Source organism: Mesoplodon bidens (assembly GCF_964165515.1).
Source record: "Mesoplodon bidens genome assembly, chromosome: 2".
In the NCBI taxonomy this organism is placed as follows: Eukaryota; Metazoa; Chordata; class Mammalia; order Artiodactyla; family Ziphiidae; genus Mesoplodon; species Mesoplodon bidens.
Window position 1 is genome coordinate 170917162 of NC_138177.1, and position 25248 is coordinate 170942409.

Genomic DNA, 25248 nt, shown 5'->3' on the forward strand with positions numbered 1-25248 from the left:
GACCCTTGGTTGGTAAGAACTGGACTTGTTGAATGGTCTTTCATATCCATTGGGAACATGTTGGAGTGTGCCATCAGTTCTGGCACAAATATATTGTACTATAGTATCGTAGTCCTCAGTCCTCAAGTTTCTAGCCATTCAGCCTTGATCAGTAGTTGTCCAAGTCCATTCTGGTTGTAACTCTTTTGTGAGTATGAATACAACATGTCCCATTTTTTACCAACTTCTCCCACTAAATCCAGGGTGAAGACCATGCATTTCAGAACTTTGGTAGCACTGTAGTTCTAGAAAAACCATTTTGCCATGTGAGGCAGCAACTATTCAAAATGGTACTCAGGGGATTTTTGTCTGTAAAATAGAATATTTCAGTCAATCACTGTACCGGTCCACTTTCTTTATATTCTAAATAAGAATGTCTCTGTGTTTGGTTACAAGTAACCTTGAAGGTGTGAGCTACTGCAGTTACTAGAAAGTAATTGTCATTGGATTTGAATGGAAATCTTGTAAGCATCTTGCCTCCAAGAGGCGCCTCCCCTCCACCCTGAATCTTTCTGTATATCAAAAGAATGTTGCTAAGGTGGGCATTTATTAGACTGAACTTTTAGAGAATTAGTATTTTCTTTTGACACATAAGAAATAATAAACAGGGACTTCCCTAGTGGCGCAGTGGTTAAGATCTGCCTGCCAATGCAGGGCACACGGGTTCAAGCCCAGGTCTGGAAAGATCCCACATGGCACAGAGCAACTAAGCCGGTGCGCCACAACTATTGAGCCTGCGCCCTAGAGCCCTCAAGCCACAACTGCTGAGCCTGCAAGCCACAACTACTGTAGCCCGTGTGCCTAGAGCCCGAGCTCCGCAGCAAGAGAAGCCACTGCAATGAGAAGCCTGCACACCGCGACGAAGAGTAGCCCCCACTCGCCGCAACTAGAGAAAGCCTGCACGCAGCAACGAAGACCCAATGCAGCCAAAAATAAATAAAGTAAATAAATTTATTTAAAAAAAAATAATAAACATACTATATTGATAGTCAAAGTAAATACTAGTGTTACAGTGTTGTGACATTCCCCTTAGGAATAGATACCTCAAAAATCCTCAAATGTGTCCCCTCACTTCTGCTTTTTTCTAGAATAAGGATCTCACCTCCAACAGTTTTCCTATGGCCATGAAATTCTCCCCTGCTTTATTTCGTTTTTATTTGTTCCTTTAAACCAAAGTACCTACAGTAGTAGGAGGAAAAACAAAAGAAATAACCCTTCAGAGTTAAAAAGGTCTAGAGGAGTGCAGAATCATGACTGTAGTAATATTACAAGGATTTCAGTCAGCTAGAGGCACAACCAGTCAGAGAGGATACAGAACATTTATATGAGAGGAATGTGTATCTTTTCTGTATAAAACTTAAAACATCTTAAGCATTGAAACATGAAATGCCTTAAGCTAAATTGTATATATCTTGTAGAATGCTTACCTGTGGTTCGGTCAGCGTTATTTTGCACAATAAAGAAAATAGATATTTTGAGAAAATCATTAAATTTCTTTCAGTAATTTTGCCGCTTTTGCATTTTCCCATCTGGATGCAGCTGAAAGTACCCATGGCGGACAAGCCTGGTAACACGGTGAATTTCCGGAAGCTACTACTGAACCGTTGCCAGAAGGAGTTTGAAAAAGATAAAGCCGATGATGATGTCTTTGAGAAGAAGCAGAAAGAACTCGAGGCTGCCAGTGCTGTAAGTATTTTCATGGAAAGACAGTGCTTGTGCACTTCGAGTATTTATCAAATAGAATTTTCAGGAAGCTGGCTACAATATCTTCCTACTACTTCAGTAGGTGCCTGTGGCCTTTTCTTCACGTGGAAATATACTGTATTGGTGTTTAGAGGAATGCTTTATTCCTTTTAGTGCCACATGTAAGGGCAGCTCAACCTTCTAAGATAGGGATTCAGAACCTAGACTTCAGAAAGGTCACTAAATTCCAGAAATCTCCTGAAATGGATGCACACTTACAGGTATAGTTTTGTTTTCTGAGTAGATCTGTAGTTACTGTCAAAATATCAGAGGGTATCCCTGACCCCTAGAAAGGGTGAGGACCATGAATCCAAGCGTATTTTTTTTAAAAAACAAGAAGTTTATTTAAACAACAAGACGCTTGACTTGAAGGGAAAACTATCTAGGATTCATTTCTTTTAGAGTAATTTAGCCCTACTTAAAGACAGGTTGCCTTACATGTAACAGCTACGTACAAAAAAGTTATAAAATTGTCCTTGGTTTTACAATGATACATGAAAAACATTAAAATTCTCCAATCGAACAAGGTATGCAAGAGTTTTTATGTTGTTTTTTTTTTTTGTTAAATAGTGAGAGCAAAATAACTTACTGGAATATAAAGATAAAGAGCTGAATGAGCATGCTACTAATGGAGAAAAGGGGGTATTTTCACAGAACCAGTATTTTTCCCCATCCCATCTCCATTTGATGTCGATCAAAACATACCATTGGCCATTTAGTTTAAAAAAAAAAAGCAATATGCTTGTGCACGTACACCAGTTACTTTATGTACGATAAAGGAATGGGGAAGGGGAAAATGAAAGAATAGAGCAACTATACTGTAATAGTCAAGATGCGGTGGAACCAAACTGCGGTTTTCTAATTGAGAACGTCTTTCTTGGTCTGGAGGAACAGAATTCTGGAGTAAAGTAGCAGGTTTCCGCTTTAGTAGATACCTCCTGTCTGCTGTTGGAACACATCAATTGCATCTTCATCCTCCACTTCCAACTGTGCAGGTGTGTCTGTTTCATTGATTGGCTGCCCATCAAATTGGAACGTGATCTGCCTCATTGGCAAACCCTGTCGTTCACAGTAGGCTTTCATTAGTTTACTAAATGGTGTATGCCTCTTAATATTAAACTGCACCACGGAACCATCCTGCCCTGCCACCTTCAAATTAATACAATCATTGTTCTCCATCTTGATTCTTTCCTTGGGCTTTTCATCAGCCATGGTGAGCACTGGAGTCTCCTCAGCTGCCGCTTCACAAAAGAGGTACCAGGTCCGCCCTGCACACAAGCAGCACCAGTCAAGCGTATGTTTTTAGCATCTATTATGCAGTACCATTTTCATCATGAAGATTCTGTTATTCTTCCTTACACAATAGCCGGAGGAGAGGACAAGGCTTCATGATGAACTAGAAGAAGCTAAGGATAAAGCCCGGCGGAGATCCATTGGTAACATCAAGTTCATTGGAGAACTCTTTAAACTCAAAATGCTGACTGAAGCCATCATGCATGACTGTGTGGTGAAGCTGCTAAAAAACCATGATGAAGAATCCCTCGAGTGCCTGTGTCGCCTACTCACCACAATTGGCAAAGACCTGGACTTTGAGAAGGCAAAGGTAAAAACCCCAAATCTCAGAAACCTCCGGCAGGGACTCTTTGTCAATTGTGGAAGAAGTAGACTATCAACACAAGTGTCCATCTCGCCCCAGCAGTCTAGGCTGCTTGTTTTTCTTCTTTTGTCCTTCTCATTGTCATTGTTGGGCCATCATGCTCCTTACCACATTTTCATTAAAGTCAGAAGTAAAGAGGGTCCCAAATTATATAAAAGCCAATTCATGAATTGACATTATTTGTCACTTGTCCTTTTTCTGCATGACTGTTTCACAGGTCATTTGTATGTGTGTGTATAGCAAATTGTGGACAGAAATTTTGGAGAGAAAAGCTACTAAGGGCCAGGACTGAGGGTAAGACAGCAACAAAGAAGACCTGATAGCTTTCTCAAGTTTGTGTTCTAATTAAATAGAGCATTAGCGACAGAGCTATCTAACCATAATACAAGAAATCATTAAAAGTATTATAATTCAAATATAGCATGGTACTTTCCAAATCATGGGCAGGGAAATTAGAAATGCATCAAAGAAATAATGTTAGAAATGTTTCATAACATCAGAATCAGCTAGGATTATGTTTGGCTACGACAGAAAACTCCAAATATCAGTGTGTTATACAAGACTGAGGTTAATTTCTCACCCATGTAAATGAAGTTCAGGGGTAAGAAGTCTGAGGCTGGCCTGGTGGCTAAGTGATGATAAAAAAAATTTCAGTTCCTCCAGCTTCACATTTTGTCATCGCTAAGGTGTAGCCCTTGTCCTTACTGATCTGATATAGCCCAAGATGGTTGGAAAGGGGCAAAGGACACAGCCACCCCTCTCTTAAGGTTCCAAGGAGCTGCCGTATGACATTTTCATTTATATTTTGTTGGCCTATGACGGTGACCAGCTGCCGGGAATATGCAGCCTTTATTTTGGGTGTCATGTTCAATTAAAAATTCTACCACAGGGCCTTTTGGCTATAAGCTGTGTTTATAGGCCGTTTAGAATTCTACGTGGTAAAACTACATCTGAATTCCTCAGCCAGGAATACTAATGATTTTGTGTCCTGCAGCCACGTATGGACCAGTATTTTAATCAGATGGAGAAAATCGTGAAAGAAAGAAAAACCTCATCTAGGATTCGATTCATGCTTCAGGATGTGATAGACCTAAGGCTGGTAAGGAGAACCACAGGCCTCTCCACTGCAGGAGTTGGCTTGGGGGGGGATGCCCTAAGATTTACATGTATCATGATTTAATGCTTTTGCTGCCTGACTCTCAGAACCCGAACTGACAAACTTTCGCGAGGGAGTTACGTGGAAGGACAAAGGGCATATACGCCTACCTGTCTGTTACTTGTTTCTTTCCTTTATTCTGATTTTCAGACCACATTGCAGTTTTGAAATCAGCCATTCTGAATTCAAACTGTGGTCACTTAAATTTAGTCTTAGCATGCTAAATAATCAGGAAGGCTCATCCTCAAAATGAATATATTTAACTTCCCTCAGCCTTACATCTTAGCCTCTGAAATGGTGACGTTGCCTACTTTGCAGATGTGTTACGAAGACTCACTGAGGTAATTATGTATTGTGCCCAGCTCAACGGAGATGTCAATGTTTTCCTCTCTGTTTTTCTTACTGTATACCCTCTTGTTCTGCTACTTTTTATTTTTTCTCGTTTCTCATACCAGGTATAGCTTTTACCACTACCACCTCTTTTCCCTTTTCCTGTTTTAACTCCTACAGGGAATACACTGCAGCTAACCCTAAGCTAGAGAAAGTGAATATAGGTCCCCCCTCTTCCCTGCCCTGCACCCAGACCAGATGGTATTGATGACGATTCTTCATCTTCCTAAGCCGAGATGTGACCTCAGGATCCTTCTTATTAACAAAGCACCTACCAGTTGATCAGAATTTTGAATGCTGATTTCAACCTTTTTGCCATTCTTCCCTCAAGCTAATATAAATGTTAAAAACGTCTCCGCCTCTTGCTTTAATCACTCATATTGGTATCAGATGTTGAGACTATAGCTGGGAAGGGAAGTAAAGGGAGAAGTGAAACTATAAGGAGACAGCTTGTTTTGTCCTGAGTGGAGAGGATAACCAAAGCTCAGAGCGGTGCGGCATTTTGTGTAGACACCAGAACCTTGATACGGGAGGAAGAAAAACACTAGTCATCCTCGATTTAGAGCCCCAATGTAGTGTGCTATGAACTGAGTAGCAACATACCAGACGAAGTCAAGGCCAAAGAATCCTGATCTTTGTTGATTCCTCTTCTCGCTCCTTTCAAAAATACAAAATGATAAAATGCATAGATAGGTAAGTAGGTAGGGTAGGTAGGAAGGAAGATAGATAGATAGATAGATAGATAGATAGATAGATAGATAGTTGGGCCAGTCTTTCACTCTGTCTTTATCCATCAGCTATTGGAATGCTGAGTATACAGTAGCTCAGGGTTGATTGAGAAAAATTTAATTATTTAGCTGTAATGAAAAATTGTCATAGTACCACATTTTATATGTATTTTATACTTTTCCAGCAAAGTATAAAACAGATTTTCAAAAATTTCCTTTCTATTTTTATTTTCCTTTTTCTGGCTGATGACTTCGTTTTCTCCTTTTACAGTGTAATTGGGTATCTCGAAGAGCAGATCAAGGGCCTAAAACTATTGAACAGATTCACAAAGAAGCTAAAATAGAAGAACAAGAAGAGCAGAGGAAGGTCCAGCAACTCATGACCAAAGAGAAGAGAAGACCAGGTGAGGGGTGGAGTCCACCAGGCGTTAGAGAACTTGGGAGTTTTGAGGGATAGATGTTTAAGAATTCTATTTTTAAATATGAAATGAGAGCAGAAAGACTAACCCAAAGAATGGAGTGGTGATTGGTAAGTGAAGCAGCTTCACCTGGAGACTGGGTTGTTGAGTAAAAGCAGAGAATACAGGAACTAAACATGATTTCTTTGACTACTTCAAAGGCAGTAATCAACAAGACTTTATTGAGCATCCTCTGTACACTCAGCATTGGTGAGAGAAATAAAAAGAAGTAGAAGATATAGCTCCTTCCCTCTGAAAGCTTTCAGTTTATCTGGAAAGCCAAAACTAATAAAGGGAACATTTTCAAGCAAATGGAAGATACTATCAATTATGAAATGTATTCTCCACTAAGGCTGTTAAAATTCAGAAGAGAAAAGGTAGAAACCTGGAGGAAATCCCTATTTGAGGAAGGGGCACTTGAACTGGGTATTGGTGGATGGATGATATTTGGAAGGGAAGGAAAAACTTTAGTCACGAAATTAAAATAAACATATACTGTAAAGAGGAATCAATAAGCCTGATTAGAGTAAAATTTAAGTGTTCAGAAGGAATGGAAAAATGTTTGTCCAGAAGAATGGAGCCAGATGAGGAACTGTCGGCTTGATTTGACATTAAGGAGCCATTGTGTGTTTTTGAGCCAAAGGAGTAATGTCATGCTAGAGATACATAAATAAAATGAGTCTGTTGCTCTTCACATGATGAATCAACGGCTACACTGAACTCAGAAATGTTGCTGTTGCCTGAAATCCTATGTGGAGGAAGGTAAGATGAAAGATGAAATAGAAGCCATTTTACACCTGAGATAATAGAAAGTCTATTGACTAAGTTTAGGAACATTGGAAGAGGAAAACTTTTTCAGAAAGGAAATGATCTTTTTTTAAGCCTGTTTCTTCTAAGATGACATCCAAATGAGAATGCTCATTTTGTCCACTGTACAGTTAAGTGATCAGTTAAAGTGACTGGATCATATTAGTATAGAGGTTGAGAGCATAGACTCTGGAGCCAAGCTATCTTGGTGTGAATTTCAGCTCTCCTGCATCCTAGCTGTATGACCTTGCACAAGTCACTTAATCTGTAAAATTCATCACATAATAGTACCTAGGATTTGTGTGAGGATGAAATGAGCTAATAATATAGGTAAAGTGTTCAGCGTAGCAACTGCCACCTAGTAAATACTCAATAACCATTAGCCCTTATTTATCATAGACACTGTATAGCTCATAGTGAAGTTCTGAGAGATGAATCCTCCAGGAAAGAAAGTGTGCTTTTCCATTTCACAGGAACAAGGAATAAGCAAGCCTGTTCATGATCATTAATACCATTTAGCAAAGAGAAAATCAAGAAATATGTGAGGGGCTTCCCTGGTGGTGCAGTGGTTGAGAGTCCGCCTGCCGATGCAGGGGACATGGGTTCGTGTCCCGGTCCGGGAAGATCCCACATGCCGCGGAGCGGCTGGCCCCGTGAGCCATGGCCGCTGAGCCTGCGCATCCGGAGCCTGTGCTCCGCAACGGGAGAGGCCACAACAGTGAGGGGCCCGCGTACCGCAAAAAAAAAAAAAAAAAAAAGAAATATGTGAAGATTGGAAAAGCTTTTGGATAGACAGTTTGGTGGTCTTTCATTCATTTATTCAATAAATATTTATTGAGTGCTTGTCACTTAACAGGAGAGACAAAGTCCCTTACCTCATGCAGCTTACCTCTTATGGGGAGTGGGAGGTGGGGTGGGGAACAAATACATAAATATACAGTTTTGCCAGATAGATATATTCTATAGAAAAGCTAAAACAGGGCTTCCCTGGTGGTGCAGTGGTTGAGAGTCCGCCTGCCGATGCAGGGGACATGGGTTCGTGCCCCGGTCCGGGAAGATCCCACATGCCGCAGAGCGGCTAGGCCCGTGGGCCATGGCCGCTGAGCCTGTGCGTCCGGAGCCTGTGCTCCGCAACCGGAGAGGCCACAACAGTGAGAGGCCCAAGTACCGCAAAAAAAAAAAAAAAAAAAAAAAAAGAAAAGCTAAAACAAAGAGGGAGGGGGTAGGAGTGCAAGGTTTGATTAATAGAGGTTACAGTTTTAAATAGGGAGGTTGGGCAGCCTATTAAAAGTTGGTGGTGTTTGAGCGAAGACTGAATGAAGTAATGAGTCATGTGGATATCTGGAGAAGAAGGTTTTAGGCAAAGGGAATAATAAGTACAAAGGCCCTGAAGCAGCCTTTTCAAGGATCAGCAAGGAGGCCAGTGTGGCTAGAGCAAAGGGCACAGGGGGAGAGTGGTAGGACATTGGGTCCGAGAGGCAGGGGGCCAGATTATTTAGAGTTTGTAGGCCATTTATAAGGAGCCTGTCTTTTTCTCAGAGTGAAATAGATAACAGAAGTGTTTTGAGCAGAGAAATGACAGGACCTAACTCACACTTTACTAGGGTCACACTGGCTGCCATGATGAAAACAGGTGAGGGTGAAAGCAGGGAAGCCAGTGACGATGTTTTTATACCAGTCAAGGAGTGTTGCTGGCTTAAACCAAATTTGTAGTGTTGGTAGTGATTAGAAGGGGCTAGATGCTGAATACATTGAAAAGGTTGAACTGACAAGATTTGCTGACAGATTAGGTGTGACGTGTGAGAGAAAGAGGAATCAAGGTTTTCTGCCTCAGCAGCTGAAAGTTTGGAGAAGCAGGTTTTGGGGGGATGATTGAAGCATAGTGTGTCATATGACACCATTAAGTGAAATAAACTTTGCAATAAATTATTTCCATCTGATCTCTTCCAAAGTGTTCTCATCATTAACTCTATAGACATTAGATTTGGCCCTCCCTTGTCTAGCACTAAATCCCTATTCATTTGTATCAGTTGGTTTCTTCTAGGTCAGTAATGTTTCATGACAGATGGATACAAGCAAAGTACTTCTACTTGATACTTTCATGTTGTGGGTAGTAAAGAGACTGTCAGCAATGCTTTTACAATTTCTTTTGTGTTTTTCCTGGGTTTTGGTTGGAGCTGCTGAGTTAAAAATATGGCTTGCCCTTTCATTGTCAAACTGATTTGAGACAGATGAGAGAGTGGCTCGCTCTGTTTTCCCTGCAGGTGTCCAGAGAGTGGACGAAGGTGGGTGGAACACTGTTCAAGGGGCCAAGAATAGTCGGGTACTGGACCCCTCAAAATTCCTGAAAATCACTAAGGTGAGTGTGACATTTAAACACACTTCAAACAGCCCCAAATCATGGCCCTCAAAATGATTTCTCATATAAAATAGCCATATTGCAGATTTTATGGGGTGGTGGTTTTTTAATGCAGATGCATTTCTACAGGTCAGCATCATCAGTAAGTGTATTCTTACCTACTTGTCCTGGCATTAGTCCTTTTATTTCTATGAGTGTTTATTAAGGAGGACTAGGTTAATTAGGTTTACTAAGGCTTACTAATTGACTAGGTTAATTCTTAAAGGTATGAGATGCTTAGTATAAGAGAGATGATAAAAATTCTTGAGAAGCCATAGTTAATTGCAAGCTTTTATACATATATATATATATACAGTATATTCATACTGTATGATATAGTATTCATACTGTATAATATATATACAGTATATTCTTAGCTCTGAGGAAGAAGCAGGTACCTGTCTAAGTCTAATCATGAAAGGAATGAATGGTTTGCTATATCCAAGGCATAAAAGAAATCACAGAGGACCTACGAGAAATTATTCTGTGATAAAGATTTAATGTATTCTTTTTCCTTCTCTTGAGAATCCATGGGCAGTAAGAGGAAAGACTTTTCTTCTAGCAGATGTTTTCAGCAGTGGAAGTTGATCACTATAAGTAGAATGAAGAACCTTGGAAACGATAGAGAAAGTAGAATTACATTTTGTAAAAGTGGAAACTTGTACAGCCCAGTGAGTTGTGCAGATCACTTGCAAGTGTAGTTTGATCCTTACTTGTAATATACTTTACATAGTCCTGAAAATTGGCAGCCTGCCAGTAGGATAAAGACAACCTAAAGCTAATGTTGAAAATAATCAAATGGAAGAAGATGGGCTATGTTGTTTGCATCTTTATGGTCTTGTCAAGGCATTGCTTCAGGATAGAAGAGTCCCTCTCTGGGTCTCTTTTGATGTATCAGCTGGGATCCTGTTCTCTAAGACTCTGGTACATTCTTCCAGTTGTTTATGTCTCAGAGAAGGAATTCCATTTCTGAATACAACTTGATTCCCATCCACTTCCATTTCCAGCAAGAGACAGTTTTAACCAAAATCATTTGTCTGTGTTTTACAATACTGTTTCTGTGCATGGGCACTATGATAAGCCTACAACATTATTTCCTTAATATTTTGAAAAATATATAAATGAAAAAAGATAAATGTAGTATATATTCAGGGAGTTATACTGTAGGTACTCTATATAAACATCTCGTTAAAATTCAAAAACCATTAAGCAAATTCACTGTTAACTGTCATATAGCAAACAGTACTGTCAGAATAGAGTAATACCTTTGTTACAAGGCACTGCTTTACAGCTTTTGTGTTGTGGTGTGCATTTTATGAGTAACTTGTATTCATTTGTACTGAAGTTGTGCTGGGAGAGTTAAACCTGAGAGATATCAGGCACCTTAACTCCCTGTCTTAACATTTTATTCTCTTTTGTCTTATTCCTCTTTATTGAATGCTCCTATTCCACCTCTCCTTCCCTGCCCCACCCTATTTTAGGCTTTGCTAAAATGTGAAATCTTTGTGTCTTTCAGCCTGTTTTCTGACAGTCACTTGAAGAGATTAATGAGCTAATTTTGTAGTATTTGTGTACTCCTTTTTTTTCTTTTTTAAATCCCTGGGCATTATTGTAAGAGGGGAATCACTAGAAACTACTTGTGTGTAGCAGATCGGCATTGCCGTCTTAGAGGATCTGAATGCATTCTCCAGACCAGTGGTTTCTAACTGTATTTTGTGGAAGCTGGATTCCAGAGAGTCCTTCAGGGGCCCTGGGAATCCCAGTTTAATGTGAACAGCTCCCATTTATGTTTCTTATGTGGGCATTCCAGGCAAAATTTCATTGCTGAAAATGGTTTTATTTCACGGAAAAAAAAAGATAAACTGTTCTTCTAGAATATTTCCTATTGTTGACTTGTGGTCACTTATATTACAGCCCACAATTGATGAGAAAATTCAGCTGGTACCTAAAGCACAGCTGGGCAGTTGGGGAAAAGGCAGCAGTGGTGGAGCAAAGGCAAGTGAGACTGGTAAGTATGGAGTGTCCCTTCTTGGGAACCTGCATGTGGTCTATTAGCGTTCACCTTACAGTGCTTTCTGCAGTCATTTCATAAACAATTTTAGGAAAATATCTATAGACTAATCATGGCTGGATTTATTGGTGTCCCACTCTAACATAATTTGAACGTTTCCTCCTCAGTAAGGATCCTTAGGTATTTTGAATATTTTAAAAAAAATTTTTTAATTCAGTTAGGTTATTTAAAACTTTAATCTATTTGATTCCTTTGTTGCTGTTGTTATTGTTCATAAATTCAATATAATTAGAAAAATTACTGGGACTCCAGGTTAAAAAGGGAAACTCATATTGCTGAGAAAAATAATATTATTACCCAGAAGCATTTAATTTCAGGGAGTTGTAAAAGAAAAAAGAATTAGATGAAAATATTTTTCAAAATCTTTGCCAAAAGTAGATTTTGAGAGATTTGGCTTTAGGACTGAAATATTTGGATCATTACAGACACATCTTAAAAGCTAAAGAAAGACCAATGGAAAAAATGTAAACTTCATTGCTAGCCTCCTTCCCGTATTTCCCTTCTACTATGTAATTTTGACCTTTTTTCTTTTAAATTAGAAAAGAAATTGTTCACTTAAACTCACATCCATAATTTTATGTAAATGATATCACAGCATTTATGTTAGTTAGGTTTTTTAAGTGAAATATTTTGTTTTGCTTTGCTTGCCTCCTTCCTTCCTCTATTTACCATTCCCATGCCCTACTTAGGATAATTTAATTATATTTTTAAAGGAGCAAATGGTTGTAATGAACAAAGATTCCTAAATCCTTTTTTGCATACAAGATCCCTCTAACACTGTGCTTCTGAGAGTGTGGTCTGTGGACCAGGAGATTGGTGCCACCTCATTAGGCTGGTTAGAAGTGCCTAGTCTCAGGCCGCACCCCAAGGAGGCAGACCAATTAGAAGCTGCATTTTAGTCATGTGATTTGTATTTTTTTCTCACGTCTCAATACCTATAGATGCCTTAAGGTCAAGTGCTTCCAGTTTAAACAGATTCTCTGCTTTGCAACCTCCAGCACCCTCAGGGTCTACATCATCCACGCCTTTAGAGTTTGATTCCCGACGGACCTTAACTAGGTAAGAAGCTCGGTCTGCACATTAACTCAAGACTGACCTGCTTGTCAGACTGTTTCTGTCTGTCTCTCTCTCCCTCCCCCGCAACACACACACACACACACACACACACACACACGCACGCACGCGCACGCACACACACACACAGATTATGATGATAATCCCTATGGATAGATTCCTTTCATCCCTAAAGTTGATTTTCTCCAAGATAAGGAAATTATAGATTTAGGATGAGGTGGAAGGGAAGGGCAAGTTATCTGACAAATATCTAATACTTTGCTCGACTAAGAAAGCCAGGCCCACCCAAAGAGCCATGGAGGTTTGTGTAGGGCTCTCCAAGGTAATGCCTCAGGATGCTCTAGGTTAACTTAGCACTCTCAGGCTGTGAGTTAAAGGGCATAACAACAGCCCAACCATATATTTCTCTGTCACACTGTCCTTGGAGTTATATTTGAGGTTGTCTTTTATTTTTCACTACTCTATATTCTACTGTCTTTCTACTTGCATTTTTGTAGGGTTTATACAGTCAAGTGTTCCATTGACTAGTTTATGGAGAGTGGATGCGGACCTGTAATATAGTGACAGAATATAATTTTTTCATGTAAACACTTTTAGAGCTGAGTTTCTTTAAACTCTCAAGTTTTTGTTTTTTATTATAATCAGTATAACTAGGTAGATTTTCTAAGCTGTATTACTATTCTCTTGGCTTTTGAAACAAAATATAGCACAGGTCAACTTTTTAATGATGACATAGATTGCCACTGAGCATCATTTGTGCTATTGAGGTGTTTGTGGCTCTTTGCCCTGCTTTAGATTTCCCGTGATGGCCCTGCTTTTTGAGTACTGTGTATGTTCTTTCATAGTGGTTAGAACATTGTCGTTCCTCTAGGTCTTCCCTCTTTTCTACTTTTAAATTCTCTGTTTCTGATCTGCCCTGGGCCAAGGACCCATTTGCCCAGCTGGTCAGAATTGTCTGAAAAAAGAGTAGGAAGATAGGAAGATTCTCTCTTAAAATGAACAAAGTTGGGCCTCCCTGGTGGCGCAGTGGTTGGGAGTCCGCCTGCCGATGCAGGGGACATGGGTTCGTGCCCTGGTCCGGGAAGATCCCACATGCTGCGGAGCGGCTGGGCCCGTGAGCCATGGCCGCTGAGCCTGCGCGTCCGGAGCCTGTGCTCCACAATGGGAGAGGCCACAGCAGTGAGAGGCCTGCGTAACGCAAAAAAAAAAAAAAAAAATGAACAAAGTGTGTGATTTTGGCTATTCAAAAACTGTTTCTACTACTTGGTTCTCAAATATTTTCCATGTATTTGAAGTTTCTGAATAAATAAAGTATCATTGAAAGTTTTTAAGATTGTGATACCACGTTCTTGTGGTACTCTGTTTCCCTTTCACTCATTTAGCTCATACATTCATTACTGTCTTCTTTTTTCTTAAAAGATTTTTTTTAATTTAAATGAAGAATTGCTATTAGCATTTAAAATTTTCAAGTGGTATCCCTTTAACATTTAAGAAAAATGTCGAACATATCTTAATATTCTCCTTAAAGCATGATTTTACTTGTTTATATAAATAATTACACTTTGAAATATAATTGTTGCCTCACACATCTGAAGTTATCTGTGAAAAATTCTTCTGCATACTTTTAGAAAGTCTTAGTGTTATTTTATAATTTGAATACAGAGTGGATGGGGTGGTCCTTAGTTTGAAAATTGTTGTTTTGTCTTTTCAGTCGCGGAAGCATGGGCAGGGAGAAGAATGACAAGCCCCTTCCATCTGGAACAGCTCGTCCAAACACTTTCATGAGGGGCAGCAGCAGTAAAGACCTGTTAGACAATCAGTCTCAAGAAGAGCAACGGAGAGAGATGCTGGAGACTGTGAAGCAGCTCACAGGAGGCATGGATGTGGACAGGAGCAGCACTGAGGCTGAGCGAAGTAGAATCAGGGAGTCAGGTGGGAGGCTTTATATGAACAGGTACAGGTGAAGATTGGGCCCTTAAATTTGGAAGGGAAAAAATGCAAAGGAGGCTTTGTGCCTGAGTAGATTTCAGAATCAATACATGATAACGGCACACACGCCAGTGCCTTAAAAGTTAAAGGGTATCTTCATAATCTTATAACATAGCTCTCATTCCCCAGGTATCCCTTTGTTCAGCAATTTGTAAATTTTCCCCTTTCACTATTAAAAGTGACGATGGTGAGGTCCTCTTGATGTATATTAAGCAGTGAATTTCTTAGAAGTTCCCTAAATTATACCCCAGTGTGCATTAGAGTGCCTGTCCTTTGTACAGCCCCTCAAATGTATGAAAATTCTGACACTCTTGAGCCACGACAGGGCAAACCAAAGAGAAAGTATCAGATTGTCTTTTGTTACCTTCATCTTGGAACCTCTGTGGGTTTTGTACATGTTGAGCATGTATGTGCTTAGAGGACCAACTCAGATAGTGCTCTAAAAACTGCCTCATGTATTTAACCTATCTGTGTTTCAGTGTCCTCATCTGTCATATGGGAATAATAAGTGTACTAACCCTGTAGAGTGGCGGAGATTAAAAGTGAGGTTAATACATGTAAATACTTAGGACATTACCTAATAAATACAAAGTTTGCAAAAGGTATTAGATGTCTTGATGATAATGACAGTGATGAAAAATAGTTTTAAATTTTAATCCTGAAGTAATACTGGTTGTTTTACAACATTTTCCAAGCTTTCAATTTTGTTTCACTATTTAAATTGTGTCTCCCAACTGTAGTTTCTAAATGGATTTCACAGGCAAATTGAAATGTCGTCTCCCAACTGATAAAGACTTCAGATCTTTCAATGTTTTTTTTTCTGAATTTTATTTATTTATTTTTTATACAGCAGGTTCTTATTAGTTATCTATTTTATACATATTAGTGTATATATGTCTATCCCAATCTCCCAATTCATCCCACCACCACCACCCCAGATCTTTACAAGTGGCTTTCTTATCTAAGCTAGTTTATTTTGAGAACATAACAAGGTAAGGTGTGAAAATAATCTTGTGTGTAGTGAATAATGTAGCACAGCTGCCCTCTGCATGTTTATTTTCTGGGCCATTTGTTCATTTGCCACGTGCACCTGAGCACCTAGTGACTTCTGGGTACTCGATCCCTGCTTTGGCCTTCAGTCTGCTGGATCAGGAAGAACTTTATCAAATAACCCCACGAAAGATGATATATAAATACAAACAGCAAAATGCTATGAAAGAAACAAATATATTTCTAAGAGAGTACTTAACAAAGGAGCTGAGTACAGTTGACACAGAGGGATGTTAGGGAAGTCTTCCCTCAGGTCTGAAGGACCAAGAGGAGTTAAAACAGGTTTGCAGGGAGGGATGGATGAGAGACAGAGAGAAAGATCATTTCATACAGGAGGAGCACCATGAGCAAAGTATTAGAAGGTGGAACCATGGCGTATTCAAGCAACTGCCAAAGGCCAATGTGGCTGTAGCTCTGTGCACGATTGTGTGGGCCTCATGTGCTCTTCATCATAGAAGCAATGGAGAGGAATCAAAATACAGAAAGGAAATGGAGTATAATCTAGAAAAATGTTGAATTACTATGTTGTATACCTGAAACTAATGTAATATTTTAAATCAACTGCACCTCAATTTAAAAAAAAATACAGAAAGGAACAAAACTCTAATTATAAAGATTTATCATATCCCTATACCTTGTAGCTGTTGTGGATTATGAAGTTACTTAGTGCATATCTACTCTAAAAAAAAAGTTTCTGTATTCTACTTTCAGGTAGCTTGCTTTGTCAAATTTGTACCTATTTTAATGCCTTTACTAAAAAAACAATGTAACAACACATAAATATTGTCAACCATAATCCTCCCATTTTAATGATAATTTTTGTCGTTTTTACTTTCTCGCTTTTTTTAACCTCACTAGTAACGAAACCAGAAATTCCAGCAACGTCAGCCCCTGACAAGCCTGCCTTGTCAGAGGAGGAGATGGAGAGGAAGTCCAAATCTATCATTGATGAATTTCTACACATTAATGATTTTAAGGTAAACAAAATTTTTAAAAAAGAAAGCAACAACAACACAGAAAGCCCTGTGGCAAGAGACAGAGGAACTTGGTTCTGGTCTAAATCAGTTATTGTGAACTGATGAGACTTAGAGTGAGTAATCCAAGCTCTACACAGTTCAGTTTGCACAACTTTGATGCATTTCTGCCAAGTACTCTCTTTTAAATTGGTACTGTAGTTCACAAGATCAGTGGTCCGGAAGGAAGAACGGGTATCAGTCCATTCCCACTATGGGGTAACCAAATTGACTTTGATACTGATGAACAAAAAACAACACATTATCATTATGAGGAATTCCTGGCTCCTTATATATTACCTGTCGTTATCTTTACAATCATTTTATCATCATTCTCATATTAACTTTAAAGTACAGCTGACATTACTTTTTCTTTATTTCATAAGTGGAAAACTGAGGCACAAAAGAGTAAGTAATGTGCCAGGGTCAGACAGCCTAAGTGAAACATTTCAAGATGTGGCTTTCCGTTTGCCCTTCTTTAACCTTAACCTTCTCCTTGATCTTCATTTTAAGATAGCAGTGAATAAGATATACATACCTCCTGACTTCACGAGCCCTGTAGTCTTAAGGTAGAGACAGATCATAAACAGATAAATTCCATAAATAGTTAAACTGTAGTAGACCTATAGGGTCTTAGGAGAGATCATATAATGAGGCCTAGTTTAGGGATCTGGAGTCAGCAAAGGCTTATCTGTTAAAATATTTGTCAGATACATTAACTACTTTTCCTTTGGCAAAAGCTTACCGAAATTGTCCAAAATTTACAAGAAGTAGGAAGAAGTTTTGCTCATGAGCGAGTTGGAGAGGAGTACTTTGCAGAAACCCTTGGAAATGCAGCAAAAATAAGTGAACATTAGCTGGAATGAGCCAAAAAATAGACTTCATATACTGTGATTTGTTAGATTCCTGGAAAATGAGGAGTATTCTTACAAATTGGCAGCACAGCTTTTTTCTTACGTGGAAGTAGGGAAATGTGAAAGAAGAAAATGGAAAGACTAAGAAAAGATGAAAAAACAGAAACAATAAGGAAGAAAGCAGTAGAGATTGTCTTTAGAAATAATTTAAAGGATATACAAAGTCAGTGAGCAACAAATGCTTTGAAAGAGGAAAAGTAGGACCCTGTGATGAACTGGAGGTTTAAGAAGGAAAAGACCTTCGTAACACTTAGGTGCAACAAGAGGACCCTTTGAAGATTCTTCAGCCCTAGACCAAGCCTGCACTATGGAAGGGACAGAGTCAGTTATGACTCATGAATGTCATTATGCATCGTACAAGGCAGCTCTGCTGCTGAGTGGCAATAGGAACCAGGTAATAATGTCGGACGTAGTGAGGACTTACTGTGTGCTAGGTGCTACTCCATGTATTTTATGTGTATTAGTTTATTTAATCCTCATAATACCATCCAGACATTAATACTATTATAATAGCCATTTTTACAATAAGGAAACTGAGGTGCAAAGATGTAAAGTAACTTGCTCTAGGTCATACTGCTGATAAGTGGTAGACTCAGGATTCAAATCCAGGCTTCTAGCTTCAGAGCCTAAACTATACTTTTTCTTATTACCTTTAGGGTATTAGTGTGTCATGCTAAAGGCTTACAGAGCTCATTCTAAGGAAGTTTGTTCCCTAATATTTTAATAGGTGCTAATACAAATTAATATTTATTGAGCCTTTGTTTTGTGTTTGGCAATGTGCCCAAGTGCTTCTATCAATATATATGTATTATTTGCAATCCTCATAGTAACCCTATGATAAGAAGTCAAAGCTGAGAGATTAAGTTACATCCCTAAACTCATACAATAGTAAGTGAGTGGCAGAGCCAGGGTTCAAACCTTCGTTTGTCTGACTCCACATCTTGTGTTTTTAGCCTATGTGATACATATATGTATAGAGTACCTGAAATGTGCCAGCCACATTTTAAGGAGTACTTCCTGGAAATATTGTAGTATATGTAGTGAACAACATAGTCTGTTTTTTTTATGTTTCTTTTATGGAGTTTATGTTCTAGTGGGAGATACAGACAAAGCTGCCCTAAAAATAAATAAACAACTACTACAAAAAGAAAACAATGTTATAGTGCAGAGAAGTAAAATTAGGTGGTATGCTAGCCGGTGATTGGGCAGTCACAGGGACTATAGGAGGTGTCATTTCAGCTGAGAGCTCAAAAACAAGAATCAAACCGTTAGAAAATCAGGGAGAAGGGTAAGATTATGAACTGCTGTGAAATTAGAAGCTTCTCATTAGAAGTTCCATGATGTAGTTAGTTGGCCTGGTAGGCAGATTCAGTGACTAAATACTCACTGGAAGACACTTAGTCACTTCAGGTTTAGTACTGAGCACTGAGTACTTGCATTCATTTTTACTCTCTCCTGAAAAAACCTTTTAATGATGAAGATAGGCTTAAAATGAGGTAAAAACCCACAAGGATAAAGAGCATAAGGAATAGAGGGCAGCAACATTCTGGAAGTTAGAAGGATGAATGGTAATTTACTTAGCAGACCATGAATGTGCGTGAGGTGCAGATGGGGCTGGAAACAGAAGGATTGATTGGTTAAAAGTGTATGTAAGAAACAGCTTTACATGACAGTTGTTTCAAAAGTACCAGTGCCATAAAAAGACAAAAAAGAGAGAAAGGACTGATCTAGACTAAAGGCATCTAAAGCGGGAATTGGAATTCCCTGACGGTCCAGTGGTTAGGACTTGGAGCTTTCACTGCTAGGGCCCTGGGTTCAATCCCTGGTTGGGGAACTAAGATCCCTCAAGCCGCACAGCAAGGCCAAAAAGAAGGAGTCTAAAGAGACATCATGACATGTGATGTCAGGTTTCAGTTGGATCCTAGAGCAACAACAACAAAAAGTTATATTGGACATTTGGGGACAATTGTGGAAATTCGAATATGTACTATATATCAGATATTTTTGTTGACATTATTGTATGAATGTTAAATTTCTTGGATGTATGAAGAGAAAGAAAGCTAACAACTAATGAATCTAAATTGAAGTAAAGGTATATAGGTGTACCTTGTATTACTCTTTAATTTCTCTATAGTTTGAAAATCTTTTAGTTAAAAAATTGATGTGGGAGATATTACATAAAGTAGCAGAGGGGAAATACAATCGCAGTGAGACACCCAGATATGCCTTACTCCCTTCCTCAGTCAGGAGGCTGCCCTTCTCACATGCATCTTCCCCCTCAGAAGAGCTACTCTCTGCAGATGTTGAACCAAAGGATTTTGGACTCAGACAAAGTTGAGGTAGCTGAGGGCAGGGAGGCACACTGCTGTATTGGTGATTCAGTGACCCTGGCTGCCAGGCTTTTATCCTCCAGATCAAAGGTATTGACCTAGCTAGATCATCCCATGGTAAGGACCAGTTTACAAGCCCCACATCCCAAGATCTTCCTAAAACGTTTTTAGTACTTCAGCTAACCATGTCAACTTTACTATGAAGGAAGACATTTTTCATTGAAGATTTTGCAAATATTACATACGCAAACAGAATTACCTCAGTTGCCACATTAAGGCCTTTGAATCATGACATTGAATTTCTATTTAGATATTGTTTCATAATATACCATTTCCAGTTTTAAAATGATCATAATATAGGTAAACATTGTGTAGAAAAATACATTTTTGCCTCTGGTCCTTTGAGTGATCTTTAATAAAATTGTTAATCTAAACACATTAGCCTTATAAAGATGCAGTATTATTTTTAAATATGCCTAATAATATTGCCCATATTAACCTGAACTTTACTGAGCTATATTAATGTTTAACTATATATATATATGAAAACTGTCTTGTTCTTAGAGTTGTCTACTGACTTTGTCATAAGTAAAAGATTTTAAACTTATTTTCACACTCTGGTAATTCTATCCATATTTTGGAGTAAGCTTTTATTTGCTATTTGAACAGGAAGCCATGCAGTGTGTGGAAGAGCTGAATGCCCAGGGCCTGCTCTATGTGTTTGTGAGAATGGGTGTGGAGTCCACCCTGGAAAGGAGCCAGATCACCAGGGATCACATGGGCCAATTACTGTATCAGCTGGTGCAGTCAGAAAAACTCAGCAAACAGGACTTTTTCAAAGGGTCGGTATCCTACTCAACAGTGGTATTCAGTTACTAGGCTCTTAAGTAGTCTTTAATTTTAAAAGTACATATCTTTTTAAGTATTTAGCTATTTCCATAGATTAAAACTGTATCTACCATAATATGTTGATGTATATTATATTGATAATATGTTGGTTGATATGATGGCATTTTATAGATTGTGCTAGGGCATAATGGTTATCTTCTGATTTTCTGTATCTAGTTGTTAGACTTATATTATGATGTAAGTAAGATAGCAGAGACCCCCTTAACTGTCGGGAAGCTCTGAGCTCATCAGCCCATTTATATGTAAACCCCTGCATGTTCTCTAGGAAAAAGCTTTTCTTTGGGAGAAAAATTCTGGAAAATTAACTTAAACCTAAAAGCCTTATTCTTTCAGTAAACCATGGTTCATTTTGGACAGGAAGTGCTTGTCTGTTCACTGTACCCCATAGAAGCATATGTAACTCCCAAGTTGTTAATGATATAGTTTATTCCAAGTTGGTTTCATTATGATTTCTCATGATGGCTGGTTTGATGAAGTCTGGCTGTCACTTGTGTTATATCCTTATTTGATCAGGTTCTGATTATCTTTGTGATCATCACAAATGCATGGATCAGGTTCTTTGTGGTACAGAATCTTGCCCAGGCTTATGTTCTAAAATCAATATTTAAGGCGAAAATTGCATATGGTAAAAAATTTTGTTTTAGGAGCCATGTTGTGCAAAGGTAAACATAGAACCACACCCAGGACTGACAGGTACCCACTTTCTAAGAGGAAAGGAACTAAGACCTCCTGAAGGATAAATGTCAGATGGGATAAATCTCACATCTCATACTCATTTGGGGTATATGCTCGTTGAGTGGGATGGCCATAAGAATTCTGCACTATTTAAGTTATTTTTCTCATTGTAAATCTTTTTTGCTAATCTTTTTTGTGTTCATGTAAGTTAAATGCTGGTGATCTCTGTATATCTTTCAGATATGGCCAACCTCTTAGAATAGTGTAACCATTAAATGCCAAGGTTGAATGTACTTAGGAATATTCATTTGATTTTGGAAGGAATGATGACATTGTGCTCAAGGTCCCAGAAGATGTATATTTGTTCCTAGGATCATTAAAAAGTTATCCTTCAGCAGTGAGCTAGATTTCTCTCGATTCAGTGACTTGACCAGATTAAGGCCATCTGACCCAGTTAACTTATTAGTAAGAAACTTTGGCAAAAGTTGCTATGGTTGTTGGCCTTTAAAAGCCAGGATGTTTTTTCAGTTTTAAAAGAGATACATGAGATTCACTCCAGTAACCAGCCAGTGTAAATAATAAGAGCAAATGAGGGTATTCATAGCCTCACACGTTGAGTTCTGCCCCTAGCCAACTTGAAACTATAGTTTCAGTAATACCTATTATATTAATTTATAAATATTTGCTTTTTACCAGATACTATGATATATTCACCAGAAAGTTTTGGAAATGAGAATGCTAGATTACTGTTTACCATTTTCTGTCTCTCTTCAAACTATACTCAGAAGTTGATTCATACCTGGAAAGCCCTCAAAGGGGTGTGTTCTAGCTTCATTGGCCTTAATTGAACTTGTGAGGTGCTAGCTTGGTTTCTAAGCTACCTCAGACATTTTCATTTCTCTTTGTGGGATTCCCTGAGGAAAAAGTGTCACACCCAGACATGGTGTCCACACTTTCATGGTGGTGCTGTCGCCGCTGCTGGCAGTACAACCACAACCACAGCCTTTTATTTAGACCAGAAATGAGATGAACACTTCTGTGTCTCGGTACCTACTTCATCTCTCTTTGTCCCTCCTTCCTCTGCAGCTTGTGATAATGCAGCGGCTTCAGGCCGAGCTTTTGATACTTAGTTAGACCTAACCATCCTTAGACCAAGAGCCCTAGGAAGACCCCTATTCTTTCCTAAATGCAGAGGCCTGGCACGGTGCAAACAAAGAGATAGCCTCTTGGTTATTATTTACCAAGAGCCTTCTTGCAAGTAGATCGTAGTTTCCCGATTGCTTCTGAAGCCTAAGTTATAAGTAGATCATATTGTCCAGAGAGGCACATTTCACTGGAGCCACAGAAATGCCCTGTCTTGTGTCTCTTTAGTCCCAGTATCCAAAGATCTGTGTCCTTACATAGCACCGTGGGGGAGCACAAGGTCAGCTTTCTTGGATGCTGATACTGCTTAGATGCCAACTTCTGAGCAGCCATTAAAGCTGTGATGGTTCTGGAAAACAAAGGAGAAGACCTCCAACTGTCAATCTGCCCTTTCTCCTACATTTCCCCAAAGCATGCACTGCTACTTAAATAGTAAGATAGACTAGACAGAAATTTCAGATAGGCTCTTTGTGTCAGGTGGTTTATAAATAGAGCTTAGATCCTTTGGAATTTTCCTTACAAGATGCTTTATCAACTCTGAGCATAATAGTTGCTGTATATAAATAATATTTCCACAACATCAAGCCATCCTCTTGGAAATTTCAGGACTTGAATCTAAATACTTTATGATGCAAATTAGATAGGTAGGTACGTGGGCACATTACTGTGTAGGTGCATTTCAAATAGTGTGGTACAGTCATTTAATATCATGGCCTCAGAAGACTTCTTTTTAAAAACTGTCTACTAAAGGTGGTTGAGTGTAGCTCACTGTTCACCATGGAATTGGAATCTCTTTGAAAGTGTAATAAACAAATGAAAAACAGGACAGTAAAAATTGGAGTTGACTAGAGACATAAAATATGTGCCCTTCAAGGAATCTTGATATATTAATATTTCATTTTGGGAGAGGCTTACTGGAAAGGAAATTCTTATCTCCTTCTTGACTTTTTTTTTTTTTTTCCGCGGTATGCGGGCCTCTCACTGCTGTGGCCTCTCCCGTTGCGGAGCACGGGCTCTGGACGCGCAGGCTCAGCAGCCATGGCTCACGGGCCTAGCCGCTCTGCGGCATGTGGGATCTTCCCGGACCAGGGCACGAACCCGTGTCCCCTACATTGGCAGGCAGACTCTCAACCACTGCACCACCAGGGAAGCCCTTGACTACTTTTTTGATTACTTTTCTTGAACTTTTCTTGCCACCTGAGGCATTTCTGCTTTGGTAAAAAGATACTATTTGGCGCTTACATGGACAAGCAGACTAAGTTCCATATGCAAAATGGTAGAGGTGCTAGTTAACAAGTGAAGACCCCATTTGCTCACATAGGTAAGATTTAGTTTAAATAGCCTTTTCTGTGGTATTCCTTTGAAGACGGTACTGGCTTTTAAAATCTTTTTATTTATTTCTTCCTTTTACCTATAGTTAGATTCTCTAATGATCAGTCATAATAATACTTGACCAGTCTAATTTTGAGATGTCTTCATTCTTTCTTCTTTGATTATCTACAGTAGATTTATATTGTTATTAAGTCATCATAATGCAAATTGTAGAAGATTCTGCTTGACAATATCATTTCCAATTGTGGTAGATTATTTTGCCTTTTTAGCAGCTGTCTAATCAGAACTTTACTGAATTAAAAAATATATTTCTAACTTTTAACAATGTATTGCTTTCTTTAATTAAATTTTAGACAGGAACCCAATATATAAAATAAATAAAAGTAGAGTTTCTGTAGTTGAAATGGGGGAAGGGATGTCCTAAGTCCCACTTGTGGACCTCATGGAAGTACAGTTTAGTGGGTGTGGTGGTCACTACATACCAAGAAACAAGGCTACGGTGTAGCTCTGTTTCATTTATTCAGCCAGCTTCTGAATGTATATTATATAAGGCATAATATACATTCAGAATATATATAATATATAATATATTATGCAAGGCATTGTTACAGGCTAGGTAGTAGTCCAAAGACATAAAGATAATTATCTAGCAGCTTCTGCACACCTAGGATTTTTCTTTTAAAATCGTACAAAAGGATTTAGGAACTGTAAATCTGAAGAGAAATAAGTCTTTTATGAGCTTTTGCTTCAGATATCCTATGTTCAGCCAAATATATTTTTTTATCAGCAGTATGGATTTGATCAGTGATTGTGTTCTGCAAATTGTACCATGATAAACTGACTAATCAAGAAGTAGAAAACAGGGGCAAGAATATGGGTATCTCTTTGTTGTAATATGAGATGAAAAGAAGAGCAGATATACTGCTGCAAGACCAAGACGGCTACGGTTGTCTCATGGGCTCATTAAACAGTTTAACCTATACCGCTAACCCATGGAACATGAATAGGCATTATAGGTGATCAACCCAGAAATCCTGAAGCCCAGCCAGATTATGTTCCATCATTGGCACATTAACTGAGCTGAAAGTGGACATAATGAGAGAACAGTCAAGAATCTGTTGTATAGCAAATAGATGTCAAGTAATTGCAAGCTGTGAGGTCACAAAATTGTCATTAAGGATTCATGAAGCCCAGAGGTAGATAATGTGGCTGAGCTGCCAATTGTTTTGAAATGGCACCTTCAGGAAAGGGACTCTGCCTTGTAGTTTTTAAGTGGAAAAGTGTTGTGTAGGCCTCTGAGGTAGGTAAAAAGAATGGCACACTCTGGCTAGGAACTGGAATTGCAGTGAAAAAGCACACATTTTATGTGTGC

At 38.8% G+C, this 25248-nt stretch overlaps 2 protein-coding genes across 18 annotated transcripts in view; one reads left to right on the forward strand and one right to left on the reverse strand.

Moving 5' to 3' along the window:
- Positions 1-25248, forward strand: part of EIF4G3 (eukaryotic translation initiation factor 4 gamma 3) — a 374779-nt gene that overhangs the window by 317627 nt on the left and 31904 nt on the right. For 14 of the 17 annotated variants that reach the window (XM_081224467.1, XM_081224474.1, XM_081224460.1 and 11 more), the window contains 10 exons: positions 1579-1725; positions 3149-3385; positions 4434-4538; positions 5985-6117; positions 9243-9337; positions 11291-11384; positions 12389-12506; positions 14233-14453; positions 16419-16537; positions 20487-20659. In XM_081224467.1, the coding sequence (XP_081080593.1) occupies positions 1579-1725; positions 3149-3385; positions 4434-4538; positions 5985-6117; positions 9243-9337; positions 11291-11384; positions 12389-12506; positions 14233-14453; positions 16419-16537; positions 20487-20659 (1442 nt within the window). The remainder of the gene's footprint in view (positions 1-1578; positions 1726-3148; positions 3386-4433; positions 4539-5984; positions 6118-9242; positions 9338-11290; positions 11385-12388; positions 12507-14232; positions 14454-16418; positions 16538-20486; positions 20660-25248) is intronic. The other 3 variants (XM_081224470.1, XM_081224463.1, XM_081224468.1) reach the window with 1 other exon arrangement.
- On the reverse strand, positions 2707-3039 carry LOC308612574 (small ubiquitin-related modifier 2-like; the record flags this gene model as incomplete). The annotated part of the gene is made up of 1 exon (XM_081225121.1): positions 2707-3039. Exon 1 carries the CDS (start codon positions 2992-2994, stop codon positions 2707-2709), a length of 288 nt encoding a protein of 95 aa, XP_081081247.1. The 5' UTR covers positions 2995-3039.